The sequence below is a fragment of the Muntiacus reevesi genome, unplaced genomic scaffold (genome assembly GCF_963930625.1).
Source record: "Muntiacus reevesi unplaced genomic scaffold, mMunRee1.1 SCAFFOLD_155, whole genome shotgun sequence".
NCBI classification, from domain to species: domain Eukaryota; kingdom Metazoa; phylum Chordata; class Mammalia; order Artiodactyla; family Cervidae; genus Muntiacus; species Muntiacus reevesi.
The window spans coordinates 25,282-45,451 of record NW_027077963.1 but is presented as its reverse complement, the minus strand read 5'-3'; the positions used below and the strand labels follow the sequence as shown (position 1 = coordinate 45,451).

The 20,170-nt window shown below is 45.0% G+C and overlaps 1 protein-coding gene across 1 annotated transcript in view; it reads left to right on the top strand.

Moving 5' to 3' along the window:
- Positions 1–423: 423 nt before the first annotated feature.
- Positions 424–20,170, top strand: part of LOC136155288 (ankyrin repeat domain-containing protein 26-like) — a gene marked incomplete at its 3' end in the record, with an annotated part of 45,011 nt that continues 25,264 nt past the window's right edge. The window contains exons 1-9 of the mRNA XM_065917114.1: positions 424–558; positions 1,752–1,865; positions 8,725–8,750; positions 9,073–9,255; positions 11,801–11,915; positions 12,078–12,251; positions 16,583–16,689; positions 18,173–18,310; positions 19,566–19,633. Coding sequence (XP_065773186.1) covers positions 1,806–1,865; positions 8,725–8,750; positions 9,073–9,255; positions 11,801–11,915; positions 12,078–12,251; positions 16,583–16,689; positions 18,173–18,310; positions 19,566–19,633 — 871 coding nt within the window. The remainder of the gene's footprint in view (positions 559–1,751; positions 1,866–8,724; positions 8,751–9,072; positions 9,256–11,800; positions 11,916–12,077; positions 12,252–16,582; positions 16,690–18,172; positions 18,311–19,565; positions 19,634–20,170) is intronic.

Below are 20,170 nucleotides of genomic sequence, written 5' to 3'. Positions count from 1 at the left end.
TGGAGTTTGTGTTAGTCGCTCAGTCCTATCCGATTCTTTGTGACCGCATGGACCTTAGCCTGCCAAGCTCCTCTGTCTGTGGGATTCTCCAGGGAAAATTACTGGAGTGGGTTGCCATGCCCTCCTCCAGGGGATCTTCCCAACTCAGGGACCAAATCCACGTATCCTGTGTCTCCTGCATTGCAGGCGGATTCTTTACCGTCTGAACTACTAGGAAATGGAGTGTGGGCATCGGATAACTGGACTCTTCAGAATTCATGAGCTTTCCTGAACACGCTCTTACCTTGTGGGGTGGCCTACCAGGTAGAGATGCAGTTTTCTGTGTCTGGTGGTGACCCTGAAGGTCTGGGCAGTCAGCCCACAACTGCTGTACCTTTTTGCCGGCTGCTGTATGGAGCCACCCAGAGGCTGTTGCTGGCCCGTTCCCAGCTCACGCAGTGGGTGCAGCAGCTGCAGGACGAGATGGCACAGCGCGTGCCTGCAGGCCGCGTGGCCGAGCTGCAGCAGTTGCTGGAAGGGGAGCAGCGGGCGGCTTGGCGGCTCTAGGAGGAGGCACAGGTGAGTGGGGCAGGGCTGGGGGGCCAGCTGGGGGTGCCGGGGAGGGTGAGTAGGATCTCTGGTGACTTAGCCACAAGCTGCCCAGGTGCCAACGGGAGGACGGCCCGACAGCCCTCCCGCCAAGTGGGATGCTTATGGAAGCCACGGTACCAAGCTTCTGCGGGAAACTGGTGGGTCTTGAGCGACCGACCGTGAAGTCCCCCAGCCTGTTTTCTTGGCTGAGTGTGTCTGCAGTCAGCCACACATGTGAGCTGCTTCCAGGTCTGAAACGTGGTGATAGAAGGGCCCCAGCAGACAGATGGGCAGGGATAGCTCTTCAGGAGTGCACGCAGGTGCAGAGGTCCTGAGGTGGGCTATGCTTGGCGTGTTCAAAAGCAGCAAGGAGTAGGGGGCTGGTTGGACATGAGATCAGCACAGTGACTGCACGGACTTGGGGAGCCCTGCTGTGTGCCAGCCTCTCATGGAGAAACAGAGTTGCTGCCTTAAGAGGGCAGCAGAAGAGTGGCTCAGAGCGTGCACTGCAGGGGACTGGATCCTGGCTCCACCACCTGAGCCAAGTGATTTAACTGAGTGAGTGATTTGGCCCTCTGTGCTTCGATTTCTTTGAACCTCTGGAGGCAGTGGTTCCCACCTCAGAGCAGTCTCTGAGGCATCAGTGAGGGAGCACCTCAAAGTGTGAGCCTGGGAAGCACATTTGGGTCCTCAAAGTTCATGGGTCAGTGGGAGGGTGAGGAGGGGCAGAGGGCCAGGTGCCTTCCTGAGGAAGGAATCTGTGCAAGATGGGAAAGGTGGGTAAAATCTGCCAGTTGTAAAACACAAATTCTAACGAAGAACAGCCTTATAGCATTATGCAGACACGTTGTGCTGGAGAGACATTTAAGCTCGGACGGATTATTGACAAAGGAAATTTAGTCAGAGATCCACTAGAAAGGCTACCATGTTTGGGGAAACTCACCTTTGAGTCATCTAGGATTAAGATCCTAGGACAAGGAGTCTGTTATCTGCTCACACTACAGTGAGAAATGCAGCTTTGTGGCTTCTGAGACATTTCTAACCATCCGTTCCTATGGATGAAAGGTTAGGCAGATGCTCAGATAGTGTGCACTTCAGCTGATTTCCATTCTAAAGTAAATAAGCCTGAGATGACTCTTTTTAAAGTGAACCGTGTTGATCTCTAACCTCCTCTCCTTCAGGAAGCACATGAAAAACAGCTGGAAACAACAGAAGAGCAGGTGGAGGAGGTGGAGATGACTTGGAAGAACATGGAAGTGCTCCTCCATGAGAAAGTGGGTGAGCTGAAGGAGCAGGTGAGTGATGGACGCCTCGTTTGGGCGACCGGGTAGCTGATGAGGGAGACAGGACCCAAGAGAACCCTGTGTCCTGCGGAAGTGCTGAGGAGGGGAGAGGAGGGCAGGGAGAGAGGGGAGAGAGAGGCCTTGCTGTCCTATGAGGTCTGCTTGGTGCTCCGGGAAGTGAAATGTGAGCATCTGTGGAAATACTTCTCTACACAGGGACCAAATGTGGTTTATCTGGAGCGCCCTGGGCCGCGGGTCCCCAGTTCTAGTCTCTCTCTGCAGGCTGCCCGCGCCAGACCCCCACTCCCCGTCTGTGTAGCCCCTGTCCTGCCGGCACCGCCGCCCTCCAACCTCGACTGTCCCCAGGTCCTCACTTTCCTTCCCAGCTGTCAGGCTCTTGGTGACGCCGCTACCCCCCAGTCACTCTTGGCAAAACCTCAACCCCAGGTAAATCTTGAGGCTCCTACATGCCAGGGCTACATCCTCAGAGTAGACAGCAGCTTCTCTGGTGGCCTCGAGATTCTGCAGGACCTGGCCCCCTCCCCTCGGGCCCTTGGCCAGCCGACTTGGCAGCTCTGCCTTCCTCACGGGCCTCCTGGCCGTTCTTATCACCCCCGCATGTGCCGGCCTCTGCCCGGGAGGTTTACCCAGGCAGCCTCCCCCACCTCCCCCATGCTCCTCTCAGGGCTGTCTGTTCACCTCAGGCTCAGCCGTGTGTCCCCTGCCTGGGTTCTCTGTGAACACGCCAGCTGACCCTGCGTGCCCTGCTGGCTCCTCCCGTTAGAACACGTGCCTGTGGGAGCGGGGCCACGGCCGGGCAGCACTTGGCCCGCAGAGCTGCTCAGTAGCTAGTTGAGTGAGTGAACTCAGCGCGGACTTTCAAAGCCCAAAGCTGGGACCCCTGCGTCTTTGCATCTTGAGCGTGTATCCTGTGTCCCCGTCGCTGGAGCCCCTGTCGGTGTCGTGTGGGTGGCACCAAGGAGCCTCGGCGCGTCCTGCTGACACGGTGGGCCTGCAGAGCCCGCTGACATAAGCCAAACAGTTTGGGTGCTCCTGACAATTTCCTTGTTGTCTTTTGGAGGTCTCCAGATTTGGGTCTTCTTGTCTTCATTTCGTGGTAACCCAGTTTGTACAAAGGTGGCTTAAATGTTCTCTGCCACTTAGTTCGTCAGTTTCCTCTCTCATGCCAGGATCACAAAACCTGTCATTACATCCAACATGTCCCTGATTTGTAAGGTTCCCCAAGCTAGCCTGAACGCGTGTGGAGGAATAGGAAGGGAGAGCTGGTGGCGTGGCGTGCCTGCGTGAGACGTGCCGTACACTGCGGCTCTCTCCCCTCTCCTGTTTGGAAAGAGCCCACGATCTGATCTGCTGCTCAAGGAGCTCTATGTGGAAAATGCCCACCTGACAAAAGCGCTTCAAGTCACTGAAGAGAAGCAACGAGGCGCCGAGAAAAAGTCCCGATTCTTGGAAGGAAAAGTTAGAGCTCTCAGCAAACTCCTCAGCAAGATTGCTACAGCTTCCCTCGCTGTGTAGACTGCTTTTCTTCCTGGAGTTCATTGAAAGAACGTCTTTTAAAGTAAACCAGTGTGACACTGTAACTTATTGTGGCTCGTTGGCTGTATACCCCTCAATAGATGAGGATTGTGATTCTGTTTACCCCACAAGCATTTAATGAAGGTCTGTGTGCCAAATGCCTGGGAAACACGTTGGAAAAGACTACTTTTTTTTTTTTTTAGTGGTAACTTCCAGAGTTAAATTCCTAATTTTGCTACTGAAAAACAAACCAGATTATGGGGTTCTCAGCAAGGAAAATGGTAAAATAAAGCAATTTTAATCTTGCACTTCTGACCTTAGCTACAGAGATTAAAATGCAAAGTCAGGGCTGTGTAGTTTTACCATGGCACTGTTAGTGCTATGGGTTTAGTCACTGACATTCTCGATGGTGGGTCGAAGTAGACAGTCCAGAAACTCTACACTTTCTGTGACTTTCAACTAGCGATAAGGGATAGTGGAAGGAAGCCTTTTTGTCAGGGCCTGTTCCACCGCGAGGGAGGTCTAGACAGTGGTGGTGTTTTAGGGCTGTGGACTCAGGGAGGATGGTATTGTATCCCTTGTGAATGCAATCTTTTCCTCACTGAAATGTCATCACACTCTAAAATGTATTATATGTTTAAAAAAAACAGGAAAAAATATAGTTTTCTATTCAAGATATACATAAATTATGGTCATTTGGTTGATCAAAATTAACTACTGTAATATGAAGTCACTGTATCTGCAATAAAATCCTTTTCTATTAAAATATTAAAATATTTAGTTTGACTTCTAAATATTTTTAAACTAAAGCATTTCAAAGATATAGAAAAATAGTTCTGTAGGAAACATTCATATGTATTACATAAACGTGCAGCTGTGTAAGAACATTGTTACGACGTCCTGGACAGAAGCCCAGCCCCTGTTCTGCTGCAGCCAACCTCTCTCCTCTTCCCGGTGGCAGCGGCTCTCCTGAGGCTGCTGCACGCCCCCTCCCTTCCATCTGCCTGCACATTTACTGTACGTGCTTGAATGAGAAAAACCGTAACGCTGGAAGAGATGGAAAGCTCAGATCTGGGGTAGGAGGACTCAACAACATAATGTGGACTCTTCTCTCCGTGCACCTATGGTTGCTTAACCTATGACAAAGAGTCAAGGATGGACAGTGCGGAAAACCCTCTTCAATAAGTGATGCTGGGAAATCTGGACAGATCCGTAAAAGAATGAAATAGAACATTGTCTGATACCATACAGCAAAGTATACTCAGAATGCATCAAAGACCTACATGGAAACTTTTAGAGGAAAAGATAGGCCAAACACTCTTTGAGGGAATTCTCTGGCAGTCCAAGGGTTAAGACATGGCACTTTCACTGCTGTGGGCCTGAGTTCGATCCCTGGTCAGGGAACTAAGATCCCACAAGTCGCATGGCACAGCCAAAAAAAAGCACTCTGACATAAATTGCAGAAATATCCTTTTTGATCCATGTCTTAGAGTACCGAAAATAAAAACAAAAATAAACACATGGGACTTAATTATACTTAAAAGCTATTCAACACCAAAGGAAACAATAAACCAAACAAAAAGCTAACAAGGACAAAATATTTGCAAAGGAAGCAACTGACAAGGGATTAATCTTCAAAATATGCAAATAGCTCTTGTAGCTCTATGTCAAAAAAATAAAAAACCGAAAACCCAGTTTAAAAATGGGCAAAACAAATAAATAAAAATAAAAAATAGAAATGGGCAGAAGACCGTAATAGACAGCTCTCCAAAGACATACAGATTGCCAGTAGGCACATGAAATGATGTTCAGCATCACAAATTATCAGAGAGGTGCACGACACCTGCAATGAGGTATCACATCACACTGGTCCGAATGGCCATCATCCAAAAGTCTACACATCATAAAGGCTGGAGAGGGTATAGAGGAAAGGAAACCCTCCTACCTTAGTGGGAAGACTGTAAATTGGTACAGCCACTATGGAGAACAGTATGGAAGTTCCTTAAAAAGCTGAAAGTGCAATAGAACTACTGTATGATGCACGAGTCCCACTCTGGGGCATATACCTGGAGAAAACTATAATTCAAAAAGATACACAGACTCCAGTGTTCATTGCAAACTCGCTTCCTTTCCAAGGTTGCCACATACCATTGATCAGAGTGCCCCGTGCTATACAGTAGGAAAGACGATTGAGTTTTCCACCTTGGATCCATCACTTACTGTCAGAGTGGCTTTGGTGAGGCTACTTAACCTTCCCTGAGGGGAGCAGCTGCTCAGCTTCTGCTGGAGGAAGCAGGGAGGTGGGTTCCCCGCTGTCCCCTCCTCAACAGCACATTCCTTGGCCCTGGCCCACTGGTACTTTGTCTTGTCCAGGCAGAAATGTTTAGGCCTGAGTCCTGCTCCTCTTCAGTCGAGAACCTTCATCATTAGCCTTCCTCTACTCACCATCCTGGGGTCTGGGGCCTGGTGCCCAGCTGTCCCAGGGCCACTGCCTCCTGGCCTCCTGCCCCCTCTCCAGAGCAGTTGGACCGCTCCTTCCTCCCCAGCCTTGCCTTGATTATATCTAATGTCCACCCTTTCTAGACTGGTGTTCCACCTAGTGACAGCACGTCCCTGATTCTGCAGAAACAGTGATAATGCACAAATTAATAAGAGTAGTGATTGCTGCCACGTGTACACTTAACAAAATGCCCCTTCACTCTATGTGATAGCCTCCAACACCCACAGCTTCGTAAAGTGATGCTGGGATGAGACAATTGAGGCTGAGGGTTTAAACTTGATATTTGAGCTGGGATTTGCACATGCACGGCCTACCTGCCACCAAATCTGACTCTTGCTGCTGCAGCCCTTGGTTTTTCTTTATCACTGTGGGGATTAGTTGATATTAGTGCCAGATCGGTGCTGGAACGGCCTTGCTAGGCATGACCTATCCCTCTTCCTCCCCAGGCAAACAGTCTAATTTGCAGGGTGAGATCACAGGAGACAGGAGATAGATACGTGGATCCATAGACAAATGGAGAAAATAAATTGGTTGAAATATCTGCGGTTCATTTAGGGGCAGAGCCAGAGAAGTCGTTCAAAACGATCTTTGTCTTATCCGCGTATGACTGTGATCTCTCTTCTCAAAGCTGGGGGCCCAGACAAGGCCCTTTGGTTCTCCCCTCCTACAGATGTGGTTTATTTAATAAGCATCTGAACGCCAGCATCCCAGCTCCCTTTAGACAGATTTCTTGAGCTCTGACAGCTTCAGAAAGGAACCAGGGAGCAAATGTGGACACGGCAGCCCAAGGACCGCTTGGAGTTGCAGGCTGCACTTGCCTCGATCACGGAGAATGATTCTCCCATCCCTCAGCCTCACTCCTGGGCTGAAAACAGCCCCCACCCCCACCCGGGGCCCATCCATGTCCATGATAAAGAATCCTCTCTCTCCGCCCGGCACACACCCAGGTTCACACCTGGGCCAATTTCTCTGCCTTTCAGGTTGGCCGTTGCCTGTCCTGCGGGATCAGAAATGATAGGTTTACACTGCACTGTGAGTTTGGATCAGAGTGTGCTCTTGAGCCAATGTGTGTTCCCTGCTTCTTCCCAGCCTCAGCCACTACCTGGGAAGAGAAAAAAGCTCCTTGCTCTTTCCTGGGAGCCAGGCTGAGGCAGGCTGAACATGCACTCCAGCTGTTCTCCACACCCGGGATACGTTTACTCAGAGCACAGTGTCAGCCACACAGACTCGGGGCAGGAGTCCCCTCCCCGCCGGGAAGTGACAACAGCCCGTGGCTGCATGCACGGCAACCCGCCCCCTCCCATCTGTGGGGACAGATGAGGGTCTTGAGCTCTTCTTCCCTCCAGTGAGGATCCAGCTCGTGGCCTCACCACGTGATGTTTATGCCCTGGTAGCAGCACTGGCAGCTTTCTCTGAGCCTTACCACCTGGCACCCGTGACCTGCAGTGCTGAGAGCTCTCCCCCTTCCCCTGGAGGCGAGCCGTTTGCTTTCGGCTCCTCTCTTTGATTTCGGCTCCTCTCCACTCCGGCGGCGGCAGAGAGGAGAAGAGTTCCACAGAGTGCGGGATCAGAGTCTAGGCTGTGGCGAGGAGGAGGGCGTGGGGCTGGGCAGGTCCTTCAGGGGGTTTGGTTCTGGGCTGAGCACCATTCAGGCTGTGGGTGAAGGGGGCACCATGGTGGAGGGAGAGGGTTTGCTTTGGTTTTTTTTTTTTTTTTTTAAATTTTATTTTATTAGTTGGAGGCCAATTACTTCACAACATTTCAGTGGGTTTTGTCATACATTGACACGAATCAGCCATTGAGTTACACGTATTCCCCATCCCGATCCCCCCTCCCACCTCCCTCTCCACCCGACTCCTCTGGGTCCTCCCAGTGCACCAGGCCCGAGCACTCGTCTCATGCATCCCACCTGGGCTAGTGATCTGATTCACCATAGATAATATACATGCTGTTCTTTTGAAACATCCCACCCTCACCTTTACAGTGCTGTGCTGGTTTCTGCCAAGCCTCAGCGTGAGTCCGTCTCAGGACAGAGGGCTTCCTTGTTTCTAAAGATGGCAGCCATCCTGGTCCAAGCCTCGTGCTCCCTGCTTTTCCTCCTATCAGACACTTGCCCCAAGTAGGCTAGCTTCCCTGTTAGCTCAGTTGGTAAAGAATCCACCTGCAATGCAGGAGAGCCCGGTTCCATTCCTGGGTCAGGAAGATCTGCTTGAGAAGGGATCGGCTACCCACTCCAGTGTTCCTGGGCTTGCTTGGTGCTCAGCTGGTAAAGAATCTGCCTGCGATGCGAGAGACCTGGGTTCTGTCTCTGGGTTGGAAAGGTCCCCTGGAGAAGGGAAAGGCTACCCACTCCAATATTCTGGCCTAGTGTATAGTCCATGCCTTAGCAACGAGTCAGACAAGACTGAGCGACTATCACTTTCACTTTTCATGCTTTTTATAAATGACCTTTATTGAGGATATTTCTATTTTATTGTATTTTTTTAAAATCATGAATGGGTTGTGAATTTTGTCAAGTGTTTTTTCTGCATAGTCTTACTTTTACTTCTTACTTGAATGTTGGTAGATTTGCTCTTTGAATCCATTTGGTCCTAAGCTTTTAGCTTTGGGGAGGTTGTTTTTTTTTAAATAATATTTGAATCTCCTTATTTCTTATTGGAGTGTTGAGTTTTTCTACTTTTTCTTGTTTTAGTCTTGACAGATTGTATGTTTTTCAGAATTTATCTAGGTTTTCCAGTTTGCAATTGTTCATCAATAATAATGGTCCCTTATGATTATGCTTCTTTACTTCTAAGGTATGTGTTGTAATGTCACTTTCCTTTCTGTTTCTTTCAGTTTCCTCTCTTTCCTTCTTACCTTCGGTAAGGGTTTATTGATATTGTTTGTTTCTTTCAAAAAATGCATTTCCAGTTCTTGCACATGCACACTGGGCATTCTGGCACACGGGCAATGTGTTTAGAGGTGTTGCTTAGCGACGCTCATTCTGGGATGCAAGATTCCAAACCGTTGAGCTTCCCAGCTGGGAGGTTGTGGCGGGACGGCTCTGGCTTACCTCTAGTGCTCGTGTTGGGCTTAGGGGACCGCGAAGAGCCGAGGGGGAGTTGAGGTGTGTTTGGAGTCTGTAGACTCTGCGATGAAGAAACTTTTTGGCTTCAGGAGTAAGAAGGGCCTGTCACCCTTCAGCTCCTCCATCAGCCTGGGGAGAGACAGAGGTCATCGTAAAACCAGCTTCCAGCCCGGGTACCACATCCGAGACAAGGACCTCGGGAAGATCCACAAGGCTGCCAGCGTGGGCAACGCAGCCAAAGTGCGGCAGGTGCTGTTGCTCGGAGAGAATGTCCTGAACGAGAAGGACAAGAGGAACAGGTGAGCGGGGAGGGAGGGCCTGGCAGGAGACTCCTGGGAGTCTCCCCTCCAGAGCTCACAGACACCTTTGTGGGATCCAGCGCCCCGCAGACTTGATAGGCTGCAAAAGCCTTAGTTACTTTCGGACCTGCTAATAATTCCCCTTGTAGAGCACTTTACTGGTCGTTTTAAAGTTATTTACCTGAATGTCAGTAATCACAGATCTGAAATAAAACATGAATAGCATCTTTTTTTTTCTTCTTCCTCTTCCTCCTCTTCATTCGTTGTTATGCATGCGTTAACATGATCTCCTCTTGAGTAAGAGCTCTCAAGTTCTATAGCCCTCAAGAAATCTTCTGGAACTCCCTAGCTCTCACATTGTTTTTCTCATGTGATTTATGAAAACTCTTCTTCCCATTGATCATTCATTATGGATATTGGCAGTGGACAGTTTTTTATGTTGTCGGCATCTTATTTTTAATGTACACGTTTTTATACCATAATGTTACATATTACAGAAAACTGCATAGTGAGAAAATAATCTCCATGGCAGGTCAACTTCTGGATTAAAAATTCTTCAGATACAGTGCAGTATCTGTTTTATATCAGTGTACGCTTATGTGTATATGTTCCTTGCTGAAGGACCTTAGAAGACAGCTTTGAAATAGGAAGCTGGCTGTGTCCTTGAGTAGGAGGGCATTTTCCTAGGGTATGTGGTCTTTCCATGTTTAAACTAAATAAACAGATCGTGGTTTTAAAGATTTTGGGTTACACATGCTGTCTTTAATTGTTGTGATGAAATTAAAAGTTTTGTGTAGTAGGCAAAGATTTGCCCTTTTAGATATCAAAATTTGCTGGTGACATTTTCTATCAGAAAAGATAAATTATGTGTAGATGGTGTAGACATAACCTGGTAACTATTTAGATAAAAGTAACTAGATTTTTTTATCTCACCAAAAAGTTTCAAATGGAGTATGGATCAATAATTTTAAACACACAGGATGAGAAAAGTACCAGAAGAAAATTGAAATTCCTATTTATACATTTTTTGCATACTGACAAAGACCTTCTTTTTTTTCTAGTTGTACTGGTTATTAACCTTAATATTTTTTTAATTAGATGGTAATTGCTTTCCAATGTTGTGTTGGTTTCTGCTGTACAACCTCATAAATCGGTTGGGAATATACATATATCCCACCCCAAGGACCTTTCTAAGAGTGATTTCAAAGGCAAGAAGTGTGGAGTTTCCTGGGTTTCGGCACCAAAAAACAAAAAGAAGAAAAACAGAAATCTGCAAGTTGATTTAGCAACCCCCCAAATTTGATAATCTCTGTAGAGCAAGCTGTCTGTAGGGAAGTCAGATGAGCAGACAGGGCTTGTCTTTCTGGCACTCATAGGAATGTGGCACAGATAAAAACAATTTGTCACTTTCAATTTAACTTAAGAGTTTTTTGTGAGGATTGGTATCCCGTGACAACTTTCAGCCTTTTCAGAAGTCAAGGGAATCTTGGGAATTTCCTGGCCGTCCAGTGGTTAAGACTCACTGCTCTGGGCCCAGGGTTCAATCTCTGGTGAGGGAACTAAAATCCTGCAAGCTACAAGGGTATATTTTCGAACATGGGAAATATAGTTAATATTTTATAGTCACTTTAAATGCAGTGTAACCGTTCACAGTTGGGGATCACTGTGTTGGGCACCTGCATTATATAATAATATATAATATGCATCATCTCTAAGGAAACTTAGATGAAAACCCCGCATGGTTATTAGACAACCAGAAAGACGAGAAATGAACAAACAGAAATGCTACAATTTACAGTTGTAAAGCCTGTGAACTATAAATTATATTCCAATGTCAGAGACGTTAACATGTGAGAAAACAAGCATATTAGAATCATCGAAGTACAGTGTTGTCTCCAATCCTCTAAACACATCTGCAAAGGAGGTGTAATGTCCTTTGACTTCATCAGATGTTGTCCTTGTAAGATAGTAGTAATAGTAGTAAGTATGATAATATAATCTAACAATTATTAGCTGTTAATCTGTGCCGTGAACAGTTCTAAACCCTGTGCATGGGTCTGATTTAAGCATTGCAGTGCTGTCCTGTGAGATAACCACTCCTCTCTCTCCATTTTGTTGGTGAGGAAATTGAGGTACAGAGAGGGTGAGCGGCAGCTAATAAGTGACAAAGTCAAATGTAAAGTCAAGTTGAGCTGAATATCAAAGTCTCGAGCATTCTATTCAAGTAGACTGTTCTTTCATTACTGTGTAAGAGGAGCTGAACCCACTCCAGTGTTCTTGCCTGAGAATCCCAGGGATGGGAGCCTGGTGGGCTGCCGTCTATGGGGTCGCACAGAATCGGACACGACTGAAGCGACTTAGCAGCAGTAGCGGCAACAAGAGGAGCTAAACGAATAATATCCTGCTCTTTCTCCAGAAGAAAACGAAATATTTGTTTTAGAGGGATACAAGTACTATGCTGTTGAGTGTTTTCAATCACACAAAGAGTTGTTTGTTTTGAAACAGCTACACCACATTTTCCTAAGAACTTGTCTTGCTTTTGTAGGACTGCCCTCCACTTGGCCTGTGCCAATGGCCATTTAGTGGTGGTAGCTCTCCTCCTGGAGAGAAAATGCCTGCTTGACCTCTGTGACAGTGAAAACAAGACCGCGCTGATAAAGGTATGGGGCAGCGAACCATGTCCACATGAGATGGCTGTGATTTAACTACTGAGACTAACAATGAATTGATCTCGTTGAAATAGAGGGAACTGGTGAACTTGTGGGCTATTTACTGTGAATTCCTAGAACTCACACTCTTGTTTCTTGGCACAACGCTGACAGGCCGTAGAATGCCAAGAGGAGGAGTGCGCGACTCTCCTGCTGGAGCAGGGCGCCGACCCGAACGTCAGGGACGCCAGTGGCAACGCCGCGCTCCACCACGCGGTCCTTTGCCAGAATACATCACTGGCAGCAAAGCTGCTTTCCTACAACGCCAATATAGAAGCCAGGAACGAGGTATCGTCAGCTAACTCTATTGACAAAATATTTGCAAAGCATTTTTCTAAACTGTAGTGTTTTATTGATAATAGTATGTAAATAGGTAGACTGAGTAGTGTCCAGCAGGCCCTGTTACCATGGAAACAACTCCAAAGCCAAGTCAGGGGGTGGGTGGAACCTGTCAGAGCCCACAGAAACGGCAGCGCTGTCTCTCTCAGCCGCCTTCAACCCCAGAAGGAAGATTTTCCCACTAGAACGTGCTCAGGAATGGGTGGTCGGCTCAAGTCCTACAAACACTGAAGGCCTGGGAGAGTGAAGTGATGTGGTGGGTGGCTGCTTCCAGGGGCTCAGGGAATGGGCGCAGCTGCTGGGGGAGGGATGGGGGCAGGAGGAAGGAGAACCAGTGCTCAGCAGGGGGAGCTGGGGGGTGCAGGTGGGCCGGGGAGGCAGCAGGCCTGGAGCCCTGAGCCCTCCAGGACCCCTGTTCTGAGATCCGGCCAAGTGGGTCAGGTCATGTTTGACACCAGCCAGGGCGTTCACTTGTGCTGGTGACCACTTGGTTCGCCAGGTGCACAGCTCGGGTCTCCCACTCTCAGCCCTGGGGGGCTGCTCGGCGGGGCTGCAGCTGAGTGTGGGGAGCTGGTGATGGTGAAGCTGTCCCTCCTGCTCTTTCTCCTGCGGCTGCAGCCCCGCCAGGAGCTGCAGAGAGAGCTCCCCCACTCTCACAGCTGGGCGCAGTTTTCCTTGCTTGGAAGCTCCAGCCCTCCCTGAGTGAAAATATTTTGAAAGCACTTGATTGTCTAAGATGTCACTTTAAATCACGATATTGCTCAAGAAGCATTAGAGAGCAAAGCGTTCTTTTTTGTTTATGGCAGATATTTGTGATAACACCAATTGTTAAAGGTAAAACTTTTTCCAAGTATTTTTCCCTTACTGAAAAAAAATTTTTTTTTCCAATTAGTCTAAAATGACACAGTAATGCAAAATTTGCCTTGGAGAAGTAGACTTTGTCTTAAAACTCAAACAAGCATTTGACAACATAATAGAAATGTTGCTGTTGTTAGCACATTCCAATTTTATGAAAAAATGATTTACATAAAAATGATTTCTTTCTCATTGCCCAAGGCTTCAGAGGCTAAGAGGAAAGGAAAAAGAGCGAGCAGGTGAAAAACGCAGATCAGGCTGGAATTTTGGCAGTTGGGGAAATGCCAAGACGAGGGGTTTTTTTTTTCTTTAATATGCATTTGGCTGTGCTAGGCCTTAGTTTCAGCATGCAGGCTCTAGTTCCCTGACTGGGGATCGAACCCAGACCCCTACACTGTGAGCACTGGGACCCAGCCACTGGACCACCACAGAAGTCCTGAGGTTTTGGTTTTGTTGTTTTCCCCCTTCAGTTTGTATATTTTGGTAAGGTGCTTTTCAGTTTCAGGTATAATAGTTGTTATTTTGAGAAAGAGATTGAATGAGTTGGAGACTTGCCTAGGTATGAGTTTTAGGAAGACTCTGCAGAAATCAGATCAGCAGTGAAAAGGCGGTGATTAAGTTGGAAAGAAGAGAAAAGAACCAATATTGAACAGAAATATTATCCTATTCTGGCAGAAACAGCCAGTTAGATAAGAGTCTAGACTCTGCTCTCAATCTAGAAGGTCTTGATGGAAAGGAAGGGGTTTATGAAAAATGAGATCCGGTTGCCTTCTGTGTTTATTAGTCCCTGTTCTACCATTATTTACCCAGGAAAATTTAATTGTTTTGATGACTCTTGCCTCTTACACTTTTCTTTTTTCTTCAAATCCTCAAGTAAGAGAAGGAATTGGCCATGTGGGTTAGAGATGAGACTGGAATGTTTGCTGGGCTAATTCTCAGCTAGATTGTACTGGTAAAAACCACAATCCGTTGGGAAAGTTTATAAAAAAATTTACAAACCTAGGCTGTTCCCTGAAGAGTTTGATGGAATAAATCGAGGAAGGCCTGGACTTGTGTATTTAGAAATATTTCCTTGAGATTCTGATAGGATCCTTGGTGAAGAACTATGGAGTGATTAAGTATAATTTCTAGTGCACCTATCTCAACAATAAGTAATCTATAGAAGAGTTGGAGTTTGATCAATGCTAGCTACTTCCGTCAGCTCCCTCCTTTGCAGCAATATTAGCCTGACTTTTTCCTCTGCCTCTGTGATTGAGAAGTTAAAAGGAACATTTTTGGCAATATCTATTGGCTTGAGTGATATAACTCCTTTTTCTTCCAACCACTAATTATTCAGTGACACTCCAAGAGTCTTTAGAGATTTGCTCATGGCCAAGTCACTTCATCTGACCTTTTAAGAATTTTACAGCTTCTGTTACCAACCAGGTCATTAGGTCAACAGATGTTTGTTAGCAACAGGGTTTTCCTGACTGCGGTAACGGTAATTCATGAGCCTTCTCTTGGTGTCAGCAGGACAGACTCTTGCAGTGTGTCTGTTAGATTTGCTGCGTCCTGGCATAAGCGAGAGGACAGCTTTAAACATCAAAACCCATGAAATTAGTACAGATGGGGATTGTTTTAATCATTTAGTTTCAGCAGTCTTAGGAACTCATTATCCATTTGGTTAATAATCTGGGAGAATTCTAGAAAGAGATTGTAGTTTTAACAAGCAGTGGAAACAGTCTTCAAGTGGGAATTTTGTCTTGTTTTTTAAATTTATTTTAATAAAATTATGAGTCAATAGCAATTTTTATTACATGTTGAGACCCACTTTTCTTGTGAAACACATGATACTCAAGAAAGGAAAGCTTTCACATACAAATATTTGCTTTATGCCCACCTGTTTGGAAACAGCAAAACGTAAAAGCACAAATGGTCTACAGACCAAATGTGGTCCTTGGTTATGTTTAGCTTACCTAATTCCACAAACTGAGTCAACATTTAAAATTTAGCAAACTCATGCAGATGTCTGCGTTTCAGGCTTCTCAGAGACCCAAATCTGGTCCCCCTTGAGCCCATTCTCCTGTTTGATCTGCATGTGGAGGCCTCCCCTTCTGTATGGGGCGTGTGTTTGCAGGTTTGCCAGCCTCACCTGGCTTTTTCACTTAGATCACCAGGTTTCCCTCTCCAGAAGCATTTGAGTTTCCATTTCTTGATTTATAGTTTATTTTGATAACTATTTCAAAGTTTTAAAGACAGTCTAATTAATCTATAATTGATTCCATATTTTAAAAGAATCTCTTAAGGATGGGATTGAATTTTTCAAATTAGAATTTTTAAGTTGGTTGTGGCGGTTTCACACTGAATGAGTCTCCCAGACACACAGGATTATGAGAGAGAGCGTGGGGAGAGTTCACGGAAGAGCAACTCCCCGAGAAAATGCTGAGTGCATAATTATTGGTAACTTATCTTGTAATCCTTCACTAAGAGCCGTAAAGCAAGACAGAGACCAGAACTCAGGGATTAAGGAAGCTTCCTCCTGGAGGTCATCACATGAGAGCCGTCAAGAAAGGTCTTTGAAGATGAGCGTTGTTGTTCTGCTTGAAACAGCATCTAGCTAATGCTGACCTGTCAGTTTAACTTAAGGGCGGGGGAAGGAACAAGCAAAGGAGAATGAGTAAGATTAAATATCAGGAGACTTTGCTGAGAAAGCCGAGAAACATGGTGCCCACAGTTGGTTTTTTTGGAAGAAAAGAAAACAACCTTTCTCTTTGCATGTTCATGTAGAGGATAACATTCCCATTGGAATGTCTGTGAACCTCATGAGGTTACTCTTGGTCATCCTTGCATAGGTTATGCATGCCACAGATAATATGATGTATTCCTGCCTCAGCGTTGTTCCTAAAATATGCAGCTACTAAATCAAGTAGCTAATTGATTCTCTCTGGAGGAGTGTTGAGACTAGTAATAGAGCAAGTAAATACTGCAATATTCCTGATAAATACTATGATAGAAGCAAAGATCCTTGGAACCAGTAAATGTTGAAAGTGAGTTTTAGAGAATGACTCTGTGGTTCATCTTTGGAAGAGGAAGAAGAGGAGCATTTTATTCTTTAGCTTTTCAAAAGACGTATTTGGCTGCACTGGGTCTAGTTGTCACACGTGGGATCTTGAGTTGCGGCATGTGGACTCTAGTTGCCCGACCAGGGATGGAACCTGGACCCCCTGCTTGGGAGCTCAAATCTTAGCCCCTGGACGCCCAGGGAAGGCCAGGAGGAGGAGCATGTTGAAGAGATAGAAGTCGCGCCGGGGCTGAGGAGGAGGGACTCCCGTTTATTTGCTTTCTGAATTATATGTTTAAGTTCAGAGAATCTATTGCATGATTTTCAGTTCAGTTTAGAAATAGGTTAACTGGGTACATTCGAAATGGTTTTTCCTGTTTTACAGGATGACCTCACACCACTATTATTGGCCATAAATGAAAGGAAACAGCAAATGGTGGAATTTTTAGTAAAGAAAGAAGCAAATGTACACGCGGTTGATAAGATGAAAAGGTACAGTTGTTCTTTTTCTTTTTAAAAACCTTAGTGCTGTTCTTGGGTGCTAACATCAAGATAAAGATTAAATTAAAAAGGTTTCATTTGTGATCAACACTTTATCAGTTAGGTAGAAAACCAATTATTCTGACTGGGAGTCGTGAAAAACTATATAGCAGGGATATATAGCAGGATTCGTATTCCTTTATAATATTGAGTGATGTCATATGCAACCTGTTCTTTTTTCTGGTTGATCTTGTAGATGCTGAGGGATTTCATACTGGTTTCATTAGCTTTATACAATATGGATTCTGCTTTTTAGTTTACCTTATGACAGTATCGAATTTCTTAATTCTTTTATAATGATTGTTTAACCTCTACTTTGTGTATATTTTTCCTTAAAAGATGCACACTAAACATAAAGGACTTGATTTTGTCTTTTGGGTGACTCTTTGCTTTCAATTACTTTCTTTGAAAAATACTGATGTTATTAGATTGCAGAAGAGTCCTTCACAGTTCAGTGACTAAACAACAACAAAAAGTGATTAGTAATCACTGTCACCAGATACTGTGGGCTCATCAGTTTTTATCCCTTTTTATTTCTAGTACATTTTGATGTTTTCATTTTAAGTGAAGGTAGAAGGAAGAATGATAGGTTTAATTGGATAAACAGTTGCTTCAACAAAGATAAGTCAGAGGTGGATGATACAGACGAAAATGATGGTCTTTAGATTCAGACTGGGTTCAGCTCCTAGCTTTCCTCCCTATTAGGGTTATGACCTTGGGCACATTACTTATCATCAGCAAATAAGTTTCCTTGTACAAAACGGCAAATAGTAATGCATCCTTCAAAGGTGGCTGTGCGTATACATAGTATTTCATTTAGTGAAGAGCACATGCTTGTCCACATCATTAAGTGCCACGGTGACTATTTTTATTTCCATTATTGTTAATATTTTTGTTTTAAGCCAGCAAGTAGCCTTTGCTTAACCCACCCTGTAGCTGACTTTGAAGCATAATATATCAGACTAAGGAGGAAATGGGGGATTCGTTCCTTAAATACTCACCTGCCTCAGATAAGTGACCTCAGCACAGTTTCTTGTCCATCAAGGACTTTGATATTATTTTTGAAAAGCATTTATTTATTTGACTGCCTGGGGTCTTAGTCGTGGGAACTGTCAGTTGCAGCATGTGGGATGAAGGTCCCTGTCCGGGGATGGGACCTGGGCCCCCTGCCTTGGGAGCCTGGAGTCACAGCCCCTGGTCCACCAGGGAAGTCCCCATCAGGGACTTTTGAAATAGTAAGTGCTGCTTCGTGCCATCCCAGCGGGGCAGGAGGCTGCTTTTCCGTCGCTTCGGTTTAGCCTTGGAGGTCGTTTACAAGGATGCACACTTGAGCGTGTAAACGGCAAGATGTCACCTTGGTGAAGCACACCAAACGAGCTGTTTCTGTAAGTTCCCTCAGCTTCCTGAGGGTGACGCCGTCTCTCTGTTCTTTTAGAACCGCCCTCATCCTTGCTGTCAGTTATGAGTCTGTGAGTGTCGTCAGTCTTCTCCTTCAGCGAGGTGCTGACGTCTTTTCTCAAGATGTCTTTGGAAGGACTGCAGAAGAATATGCTGCTCTTAGTGGTTTTAATACGTAAGTGTTCACATTAAAACGCCCGTGATCACTAAACTGCCCCAAAAAGAATTTTAACTGTCATTTGTTACATGACCAGTGAGAGTTTTCTGTTCGGTGCAGGCAGCCTCTATCCTGTGGGGGCACCTTTCCTTAGGTCATAGGTTCCCTGTCATCCTTCCCAGAGTAGTGGGTGTCAGCTTGCCTGAGATTCCATGGTTACATGGAGGGTTGGCCCCTCATGGGATCTGTTTCCTGCAATAATGAAAATCTTCCAAAGGATTTATCTGCCTCAACTGTAAATGTTTTCTGAGTCTGTCTCACAAGGAACCCATTCACCAGACCTCCTTAAATCTCAAGTAAGTTAGTTCGGAGAGGAATTCAGAGAGGTAAGCCCTGCCTAGGACTTGCCAGTATCCACTGTAAGAGTAGGGTTATGTCTTCCACGTGAATCAGAGATGAACATGGAGATGAAGCATCATTGTCAGAAAGATCTGCTGGTTGAGAGTTTGAGCAGGTAGAGAAGGGAGAGTAGTGGTCCAGGCCAGGTCTTGATTGTGATTAGTTTTCTGTGCTTGGTGTGATTAGCTACAGTAATGGGGGATAATTATGTTACCTCCTGTAGTGAGTTCATATTTTATAAGTAAATTTAGGTACAAATTATATAAGAGCTGAGATTCCCTAAATTACAAACCACAGAGAACACTAATCACCATAATTAATAACAGTTTCCTGAAACCCTTGAATGCTAAACATATAAGAAAACACACATTGGTTTTATTTGGAATTCCAAAGTAGTTCCAACAATAACGTTCAAGAGCAAATTATTCCATTCTTTGACTGTTTCTGCAAGCATTCTGGGGATATATTATCTCATTAACTCCTCTTAATCCCCTTGTGAAATAAGGCAGTAAGATCCCAGTTGTGTAGAGGATGACTTTGAACTCAAGGGAAGCAATTCTCTCAGATCAAAGAGCAGTCGGTTACAGAGCTAGGATTTGCGAGTTGGAAAGAGTTTTCGTATGCCAAGCTAAATCTGGTTAATCTACTGAGCTCTGTTGCCCTCAGTTCATGACTATGTCATCTTCCTTTTCTTTCCCCTTTAAATACATGCTAAATAAAACTTGGTAGAACTTAGAAACTTGAAATGTATGGGACAATTGTAGTTTTAATATTATCGCTGACATTGTCTGAAATAATCTAAGAATTTAACATATTTGGTAGTTTTTTTTCATATTAGTGTTAAAATATTGTTTATCACATTTTTAACACATAGCATTTGCCAACTGATCTCTGAATATAAAGAAAAGAGGCCTAAAACTCTTCCCGAAAAGAGCAACCCAGGTATGTCATCTGATAATAATGAATTACTCTTGGTGATTCTACCATAGATAAAGTAGGAGTGAGGAAATTTCAATAATGAAAGAACTATGATAAAATTAGTGTAGATTGCATGTGTTTTTAAATGAATTTCTTAATAGTCTAGTCTTCAGAATTATTAAAGAAGTTAATTGTAGGTAATTTAACATCAGAGACAGTATTGTCTGAAAAGCATTCCATGTATTTAATTACAGCCCCTAAAATCCTGTATTAGATTTTTATGTACATTACAAAAAATGTTTAAGTTAGTATGATATATATTTCATCTGTAATCCTATTGTAGCAAATTGACTTCTTATAAAAGTGGAGCTTTAATTTTTACAAATAGTTTGCATTTAGTGAATGAGTAGTTATTACTTACTGTGTAGTGATCGGTCTCATTAAAAAAGTTACCATCGTTTAAACTGGGAGCCTCAACAGTCCGTTCCTGGTAGGATAAGAAGTGATAAACAAGAAGAACTGCAGTGCTGAACCAATGTGCAGCATACCAGGAAGAGATTA